The 10,349-nt window shown below is 38.3% G+C and overlaps 1 protein-coding gene across 1 annotated transcript; it reads left to right on the top strand.

Moving 5' to 3' along the window:
• The first annotated feature begins 3,329 nt into the window (after window positions 1-3,329).
• grsf1 (G-rich RNA sequence binding factor 1) lies at window positions 3,330-10,307 on the top strand. The gene is made up of 10 exons (XM_063896901.1): window positions 3,330-3,717; window positions 4,217-4,361; window positions 5,053-5,208; window positions 5,903-6,037; window positions 6,692-6,830; window positions 7,917-8,035; window positions 8,210-8,280; window positions 8,393-8,528; window positions 9,335-9,380; window positions 9,576-10,307. Exons 1-9 carry the CDS (start codon window positions 3,514-3,516, stop codon window positions 9,376-9,378), a joined length of 1,149 nt encoding a protein of 382 aa, XP_063752971.1. The 5' UTR covers window positions 3,330-3,513; the 3' UTR covers window positions 9,379-9,380; window positions 9,576-10,307.
• Window positions 10,308-10,349: the final 42 nt, after the last annotated feature.

Genomic DNA, 10,349 nt, shown 5'->3' on the forward strand with positions numbered 1-10,349 from the left:
AGAGCTTATGTTTTTGATTAATATTGGGATATTGCTCTTGCTCACATGGCATGAAAATAAAAACTAACCATTGTTATTTGACCTTTGAAAACAGTAAATGGCTGTGTAAAGATCGGGATGTAAATGGGGCAAACAAAACAAAATTCCAAAAAGTATGTTAGTAGTATTAACAAGAAGTACGTTAGTTATGAACAGTATTCATGTACAGTTAAAGGCCTGCTCTTCAAAGGTTCAAAGATTATGATGTCATATACACAGCTACAGTGTAGTTTTGTATTGAAAAACTTGGGTCACAGGTTCCTCAGACAATGCAATATAAACATACAACAAGACATGAATAAAAAATAACAAAGTAGTGCAAGGTCAAGAATTAAGTAGTCTTATGGCCTGTCGGATAAAACTATAGGCTACCTGAGTCTGGCGGTCTTTGTCCTGATGCTGTAGTACCGCTTGCCAGACGGCAGACGCTGGGTGTAGAGGTCCTCCATGGATGGCAGCTCTTTCTTGGTGAATTGCTGTTCAGTTTACACCACCCTCTAAAGTTTTATGATTGATGCAACTAACATACCAGGCCTGGATGCAGCCGGTTAGGATACTTGTTATGGTGCACCTGTAGAAGTTGCAGGCTATCCTGGAGTCCATGCTGAACCGTCTGCAGCCTGCAGAGGAAGAAGAGCCGCTGTCGAGCTGTTTTGGTGATTGTATTTGTGTGATGAGTCCATGTCTGGTCCTCACTGATGTGGACACCGAGGCACCTGAAGCTGCTGACTCTCTCCACAGTAGTCCCATTGATGGCGATGGGGGCCTGTCCCTCTTTCTGCTGCTTCATGTAATCCACATTTAGCTCCTTAGTTTTGCTGACGTTGAGATGGAGGTTGTTATCCTGGCACCAAGGAGACTTGAGTCCCACTGTAATCAGCATGTCGTTGTGTCCGTGGGCAATACTTCACCAAATTGCTTTGGGATTGTCCATGGTATTGAATGTATGTAAATCGCTTTAGATAAAGCAACACTCGAATAAGTAATGGAAAGGTCATATTAACACATAAGCTCATGGATAATAATGAGGGACAGAAGGCCTTGGGACACACTGAAGTTGTGAATCTAAATCCCCCAAATAAATGTTTGCCTTTATTTATATAAAAAGTTAAAGAAAAAAAGCTCAATGTTATAGTTATAAACTGCTATTTCAGAGAATCATTGTAAATAAAAACATATTTGATATTTAAACCAAGAACTGTTTTATTCATCAAATAAAAATGTCTTATCAGGTATATACATTATCTTCAATTTTGGACTGTTGGACAGACAAGAAAACATTCTTTACATTTGGTTCTTTTCCACGCTTTTCTTTTCTAAACCTTCATATACTTCCCCCTCCTTCATGAGTGCACCCCCTCTCGCTCCCTCTGCTCATCCTTTGCTGGTCTGCTAACCATCCTCACTTCACTCATCATGGGTGCCAGGGCTTTCAGCTGCAATGCTCCCAGACTCTGGAACTCCCTCCCACCACACATCAGACAGTCCGACACCATCAAACTATTCAAATCCCACCTCAAAACTGTTATGTCTCGTCAAATCTGTTAGTTCTGTTTATTTATTATGTCTGTCATTTCATGTTTAATCTACTATTTATGTCATACCAAGTGAGGTGTTCATGTATTCACGTCATGTCATGTCTAGTCAAGCCCCTGTGTTTCATGTTGTGTCTCGTTTTCCATTTCCTGTTTTATTTTGTACTTACCTTGTTTCTCATTGCAGGCCCTGTTACTTTCTGTCTTTGTGTGTTTTCCCGCCATTGTCAGCGTCTGCCCCGCCCCTGATTGTTGTCACCTGTTGCCCTTATGTTTCTGCCTGTGATTAGTGTCTTTGTATTTAGTCCTGCTTACCCTTGTGTTCTCTGTCAGTTCATTGTCGTCTTTCATGTGTCAAGTCAAGCGTTTTTCATGTCCTGGATTTATCGTCTTCATGTGTTCAAGTCAGGTGTTTTTCATGTCCTGGATTTTTTCCTAACTTCGTATTTTTGTAAAACAGCTTTTGGAATAAAGCTCGCCTTTCGTTTGTACCCATACCTGCCTCCCTTTGTTGCTGCACTTGGGTCCTATTTCCCCAAACCCTGACAAAAACTTACCTTTCCAGAAAATAATATCCCTATTTAGAACCTGATGAAGTATTCTTCACTGATATAACAGCACTTTTTTAGCAGGGGGGTGGTAGTAGGGGACTTGTAACCAGACACCTAAAGCATTATTACATATTTTATACAAAGTTTGCTTAAATCTGGAGGATGAATGCTTTTGCCCAACAAACCACTTTTAATAACATAACTACATATATTCCCACAGCAAGAGCACTGCAGATGTTATAAGTGAAATGTATTTATATTTATTGATAAACACCTCTGTGCTGCTTTAAAAGCTGAAGCAGAAACCCATCTGTGTGACTGAATCAGCTGGAAGATTTTTTAAAGCATTTCTTGACGCCAAATAAGGATTTCTGGCATCCGGACCTGCAGGTGGCAGCATACAGGACACTTCAGCTAGAGCACAGTGAGAGACAGGAAGTACTTGATGGAATAAAAAGTTATCAAGTGTACATAAATTGGTACACATAGCTTTTCCTTTACAGCCTACACATTAAAATGAAGGGATTGTAATAACCAGGGAAGGTATTTAAGGCAAATTATGAGTTTTTCTAATCCCAGTTTTATGATAAAGTTCTTTATATACATGATCTAAAGTGCTCAATGCACAGTGAGCCAAACAAAAAAGAGGAAAGCACAAACCAAAAATGAAGGCTAAAATAATGAATGTACCATAATAAATTAAAAGAATGATATCTTTTATATGTCAAATCACCACGTGTTGTATTCTTGAAGGTTGTAATATGTCAGGGGGGAATGTAACATAATACAACATGCATTAGTGGTAGTAGGAAAACATGTCTTTATAAAAATCAAGAGCAATGTACACACCGTTGGCATGTACTCTGCATAATGCTACACATTAAGTACACACCGAAATTATTTCCCAGATTGGGATAAATAAAGTATTTCTGATTTCTGATTCTGACATAAGAAATACATCAAAAGTACCCGGTTCCACAGCTCCACAATTGTATTACGTTTTAATTGGTGTTTAGAAGTTTTCTAAATTAAAATATTTATCTATTGAAACTGGTGGTCATTTTCGATATTTAGCATTTATAAAATGCTTTATATGAGTTGGTTTACAATGAATCGCTCTGTGAGGTGTAAACAATGTGAATGCTACTTGATTTGACTTTTATTGTGAAAAGTTATCCGGAAGTAGAACACATTGAACTGTTAGCTTGTTAGCACCGGTGAAACCCTAAAGATATGCCCTTGAGTAACCCATGTGAGTCAGTATAAGCCGGTAGCGAATCTAGTTGGTCAAAATAATAGATAAATCGAAACCAACGTAAAACGGCTTGTTACATCTACTTATTTTATTCTAAAATACCCGACCTGAAACCCGGCTAGACTCTGCTAACATGTCCCGGAACAGTAAGTCTCTGTTGTGTTTACTGCAGCGGTGTGTCGCAGTCAGAAAGTTGCCAACAGGCATCACAACATCACGTAGCAGCAGCGTGTTGTCTGCCGGGTCCAGCTTCTTTTCGCAGCCGACATGGACAACCCGGCAAGTCTGTCCGCAGCAGCTCTCAGTGAGACCCAGCCAGTACCGCTTCTGTACCAAAGTGAGTCTCTTCCACAGAGTGTTGTTAAGTATTTATATTTCAAGCTGCTTTATACTTTGCAGTGGTGGAAGAAGTATTCATATCGTGAATTGCTAACGTTTATACTATATGCAGAGTGGTCCATTTCAGAATCATATACGGAGGTGGGAGAAGTACTCAGATCATGTACTTAAGTAGAAGTAGCAGAATGTAGGAATACTCCAGCTACCAGCTCACTCCATTGTTTTTGTTCGGGACAAGCTCTTACAGACAAAGCCACTGCCGACAAAGTAGCATAACATGGAAATACTCAAGTAAAGTACAAGTATCTCAAAATTGTACTCATGTACAGTTTTGTACTGTATTTACTATACTAAATGTATTTAGTTACTTCCCACCTCTGATCATATATATTGTATATATCCATGATAAAGCCACAGCATACCTCTACAAGTGATTCTAGTATGTTGGTTTCATATGGCTGATGATGTGCAACTGATTTTTCCTTCCTTTTATTCAGGCAGGAGAAACGCAGGAAGATGAATACCCGCCGTTGACGCCCTATCATCCTGAACCAGTACCAGAAAAGAAGGAAGTGTACTTCATGGAGGTTAGAGGGCTCCCCTGGTCATGCTCCACGCAGGACCTCCTGCAGTTTTTCTCAGGTGAGCATTCTGGGAGAAGTCAGTAAATGAGTGTCACAAACATGGGCGTCATTCTTTTTTCAGATTTTAAAAACAACTACTGCAATAAGCACCCCCTGCAAACAATACATACATACATACATCCTGTATGTTTACGGTCATATGCTTACAATTCTTTTTGACAAATTGTGCAGTAACTATGCTTTACTATTTTCTATTCAATTATTGCTAATATAGTCCAAATTGCGTCACTTGCAGAAATAAATCCCAAAGGCTTGAACACTCCTCGGGATTCTACATGTTCTCTTTTGCAAAATAGCTCTCTCTTAATGCAAAGTGGTGGGGACAAAATATGTTGGTGATTCAATATAAAAATAACAGTATTTACTTGCTTTATTTTAATGTTTCCCAGTTTAAGTTGGTATTATTTTCACTGAAGTTTACTATTCATATCTATCTGTGCACTTCTTATTTTAAGAAAAGATCATGTCCAAACTGTTAACCAGCATGACCTTTATTTTTTTATCATAACTATATTATCACTTATCAATACCTTAAACATGTGTCTGAAGTTAACATCCTAATTGTTCACTGTGTGTAAATAATTACAGTTGTTGTCCTCCTTATTATCTAACATTAAAAAACAAACAAGAGAACAATACAACGACTGTGTTGTGAGAGAAAATAATAAAGAATTGTTACCGTGTTTTAGAGTGCAGGATCCTTGACGGGGAGAGGGGGATCCATATCGCTGTGGATACGCAGGGGCGGGCGTCGGGAGCAGCCATCATCCAGATGGAGCACGAAGACGATGTCAGAAAGGCTCTGGAGAAGCACCGACAGTACCTCGGCCCGCGATATGTGGAAGGTTCGCCTCATTTTATTGGTATAAGGTTGGACATTTTGACAAGCTGCAGCAGGAAAATGTAGCGGGTGTAGATCAGGGGTGTCCAAACCTTACATACAGAGAAATATACAATGGGCAGCGCCACTCACTAGAGCTGAGGTATATTGCCTCATAAGTTAAGTTATAAGTTGGCAAAATCAATCAAATGTGGGTAAACTATTCTTGATAATTGACTATGCAGAAAAACAACTGCCCACATCACAGCTTTTCATTAATAGGGGGGGGGGGGGGGGTGGATTAGGTGCAATAGGAAGTGTGTATTTCAAGCTTCATATGAGTATAAGCTGGGAAGGGCTTTTAAAAAATCTTTTCTTTCATTTATTTAAGTAAGATTTGTCAGAAAATGTTGAAACTTATTTGAAAATTGGGCTTATTTATACATTAATACTGTGCAATGTACATATTAAAGAAGTATAATACAAGACAAGCACACTTTTCAGGTGTGGGCCATATTCCGTTATACTTTTAGAATTTGCTGTGGGCCAAATAAAAATAGCCCACAGGCTGCAGTTGGTCCCCTGGTGGTAGTTTTGGACACCTGGTGTCCCATTTAGTCAGTGTGCGGGTCCTGGGGCTTACTGGGTTTAATGTACTGTTAATAAAGGACAACACATTATAAAAACTGATGCTCATGTCCTGCTTGCTGCGTTTTCAGTGTATGAAGTGAATACCAGCGACGCTGATGAAATCCTGAAGAAAGCCATCAAAGTTCCATCTGATTTAGGGGTTGTGCGTATCAGAGGTCTCCCCTTCTCCTGCACCGAGAACGACATTGTCCAATTCTTTTCAGGTAAACCTCACTCATTTTCTGGAAATATGGCATGTGAGCGGAGAACAAGCTTAGGTTTTGGATGGGCAAGGAGGCATTATTTAATAAAAGTTTGGCCATATACCTCGCTCAGATTTAGCTCCACAGCTGATTTGCTAATGCTCTGCTTTTTTTTTTACGTTTGCATGTTTAATTATTTCAATTAGGTATTTCTGAACAGTTGCAGACAAAAGATTAGGCTAAGCTAATGTTATCAGTAAAATAGCGTTATACGTTTGTATCCAGTGGTGGCTGCTTAATATTGTTTTCACGTTATTTGATCCAAACATGTCAACTGTCAAACCTGTTATAATCCCAGAGCGTTGTGAAGTCTTGTTAAAGTTACATATGTGATGTGATCATACCTCAAATTCTCAGCATGGTTTTATGTAATGGAATATTCTGCTTCAATCCACTTGTGTTGGCTTTTAGCCTTTCTGAAACTACATATTATTATTTATGGAAACAAGACTTTCAATCCTTGAAAGTATCATGACCAAGTTTGACACCTTTTTCTTAAACTGATTTTACAGGAAGGAAAAAGGTACAACGATAAAGGGAATAATTATCAATATTTGAAAAAAGGTATTCTTCTTAAATGCCAGACATTTAATTCAGTGCCTTTTCATCTCTCAGGTTTGGAAATAGTGGGGAATGGGATCACCTTCGTCAAAAACCGCAGAGGGAAAAACTCTGGAGAGGCCTATGTGCAATTTTCCTCCAAAGAAGCAGCTGATGAAGCTCTGCAGAGAGACAGAGAGCTCATCGGACACAGGTAGGATGCTGCTGCGCTCACATCACCTGTAATGTGCCCACTTCAAACTGACAGCCGATAGTGTTAATGTGCAAATACCACAACACTCCTTCAACACTGTGCCTCACCTAAACTTTAAAAATTGGTTCATTACTCGAAGATTCAGTGACAGTGACCTCTCCTGGTGAAGTGCAAGGCTGCAGTAGATTTAAAATATCTGCCTTGAAAACTATTTGATGCACACACATACTTAGACTGAATATCATGTTGTATTTACAAATAAAGATTGGTGTTTGTTGTATTTAGGAGAGAGTGCTAGAAAATATGGCATAGTTGGGTGTGCTTGGGTAATTATGGCAGGGGGTGATTATGTGGGATGGGGAACACTCAAAGACTCTTAATGCTGGCTCTATAATAATCCAACACAACCCACAAATTGTGCATTTTTTGGAGCGGTTATAAAGTGTTGAGGCGCTCAAACTGTCTCAACCCGTCACCTGTCGGAATTGAGACGAGGTAGTGCCAGTGAATCACCTGATTGGACCACGAACCTGTCAGGTGATTCCTTCAGGCAATGAAGCAGTTGCTGCTTCAGATGTCATATGTCACGTGACTTGAAGCAGTGGTTTCTTTGCAACTGTAGTTTAGGGTTTGAAGCAAGTATCGAAGCTTCAGAGTCACACTGCCATCACGACTCACAGAAAAATATTAATTCTATTTGTCCACTTTCACAGAGTTACATTTTTTAACTACTAAGTAACAAATATACTGTATATGTGTTTTTTTTCAGAATCTTTTTAAATGCAAGTTTGTTTAATAGAGACACTATTGCCCCAAATGTTGCTGGCTTTAGATTGGACCTTTTTTTGATAATAGAATGAAAGATTTTATGTTTTAATAGACAGTGGATCAATAGGTTCTCAATGGAGACATGTTTGTTACTCAGTTTATCATAGACTTATTACAGGAATCTGACATTGAACTTCCAAAATTGAAGGAAAAAAACCCTCACACCCCTGCCAAAATGTGTGCTTAACACAGGCACACTGATAAAAAGCAATCAACCTAGTGAGCCACAAGGGGTAATTTTCCCCATTTTATTTGCAGATACATCGAGGTGTTTCCCAGCTCTACTGACCAGATCTATTCGAGTTGGGTGGGCAGGAGTAACACCGGCACTCAGTCCGCAAACAGGAAGACGGCCTTTGACTCACAGAGCAAACATGGTGAGGGGGTTTTAAAAATGGAGGAATAGACTCATAAAAATAGATATAGCAAATATCAGAAGGGAAGTGATTTAAGTGATGAATTATTAAAGATAATTACATTTTTGGCTTTTTTTGAGGCAAATGTCTTCCTTTGACTATACTGGTGTAGTCAGTTTGTATATGCTCTATCAGGATCCCCCCAGAGTCACCACATCCACATGAGAGGACTTCCTTACCAGGTGTCAGCAGAAGACATTGTTAAGGTAACAAAAAAAATCTAGATAACTTTGACAAGTTGAAGATGGTTGGGTTGTTTTATTAGATTACAATCCGCATGTGGTTTCATATTTTTAAAGTTTTGTTTTTGTTCCCCAGTTCTTCGCTCCTCTAGTTGTGTCTAAAATCACCATTTCGTGCAGTCCTGAAGGGAGGCCGAATGGAGAGGCCGAAGTTTACTTCAACTGCCACCAGGACGCCTTGACCGCCATGTCCAGAGACAGAGATTACATAGGTGAGTGCGGAGAGGGGAGACAGCTGAGGTAGTGGTATGAATGGAAAGATACGTAGATAGATAACAATACTTAAAGCCCCACTCCAGATTGTGCTCTGGTCTCTTTTCACTTGGACATGGTCCTGCCATCATCTATTTAATTTTCCGCCTTGGTTTTAACATTAACATCTACATTACTGATGTTTTTACACACTTCATATTTGTTGCCACTTCATTACCTGTTTACTTTATAATAACTATTTCTGATTAACCAGCATCTAATGAGTCCCGTCCCGTATGTGTCATGGCCTAGGAGTCGGGCTTTAAAAGAATTATTTCTTTTCATCTGATACTGCTATAATTTCTCTGCACATACATTTGAATATTTAAAAGACATCAGATGTTAAGGTATAAGAACACTTCTCCGTTTCGTTTGGACTTGATATGATGCTTGGTGTTTGTCAGGATGTTATAGTAGGTTTTTTACAGTCAAAATGTAGCGTTTTGTCCTTAGCTGTCACTGCATCACCATGATGGAAATAATGTCCATAACTAATTTATCCTCGTACAAAACCTTCCTATTCTTTAAAGTTCTGTATATTTTGAAATGTATGTCACCATTTTAGAAGTGTAAATTAAAGTGTTTTATGTAGGTAATGGTTGAAGCAATTTATATGGCTGTGATTTGATGTCATCTTTATTTCCTTAAAACCCCAGTTTTACCGGTCTGCTACAACGTTATATGTGACATTTTAAATAGAAAAAAGAATCACTATCGTTTGTGTCACTGAGTTTAACTGACCATTTGAACCTTCTTTGATTTTTAGGACAAAGATACGTGGAGTTATTCCTGAACTCTTCAGAAAATTGAAGGTGAGAAACACTGAATTAGGTCCAGAAAGTTTGAAATTCCAAATTGTTGATAGAAAGAAATATGCTGCATTTCTAAAAGACAGTTTATTATTAGACATTTTAATATATTTAAATGTTAATTGTTTTACCTTTCTTAATCTCTGCTGTACTTTTCAACTTTGGATGTGGTTTGACATATTGTATCGTCTCCTGCAGGTGAAGGCCGACCCAGAAGCCATGAACACACATACATTACACAGGACTATTTAATTTATGTTCAACCCTATTTGGACTTCAAACAATAAACATTCCTTGTGTCAAATCAAAAATAGCTTTGTACCTGGATATTGTGTGTGATTGGCTTAGATTTGCTTTAAATCTTCCATAATGATGCATGCTAATGTACTTTGCAGGAAAGCCTGCAATGTCTCAAGTGAGATTTTCCAAAATGAGGAGAAACTGCACCTGATGTTTCAATATCACTTAAAGCTAACCAAACTTAAGAAAGCATATGAGCTTCCCCTTTTAGTATAACACCATTGTATTTGAGGCTCTTAAAGTAACAACATGATTCTTGGCACATTAGGTACCACGCTGGTTGATTCAGCTTTGAGATAACACCCAAACATGTAGATCTATATATATTTTGCTGGTCTTTAAACTTTTAGCCAATCGAATCTTTAATAAAGCTAAAAAGTTATGAATTTGCAGACAGAACTTGTGCTTTGCAAAAACTAGCATCTAAAGTGATTTGTGTTTCTTCAGAAATAAAAAGGTTGATTTGAATGTTAAAACTAATTGCAGATACATTTTGTCAAGCTGTTATGGTGAACCAAATATAACTTATTGTCAGTCACCCACTTTTACCTAAGAGCTTTTTATCTATTCTGAAATATGTTTCTGTACACAAAATAGCTCAAAGCAATAAAGAAAACCATGCAAACTGAACATGTTTTGATACTTAAAAGCAAAAAAAGGACATATATGACA

Source organism: Eleginops maclovinus, chromosome 12, assembly GCF_036324505.1.
Source record: "Eleginops maclovinus isolate JMC-PN-2008 ecotype Puerto Natales chromosome 12, JC_Emac_rtc_rv5, whole genome shotgun sequence".
In the NCBI taxonomy this organism is placed as follows: Eukaryota; Metazoa; Chordata; class Actinopteri; order Perciformes; family Eleginopidae; genus Eleginops; species Eleginops maclovinus.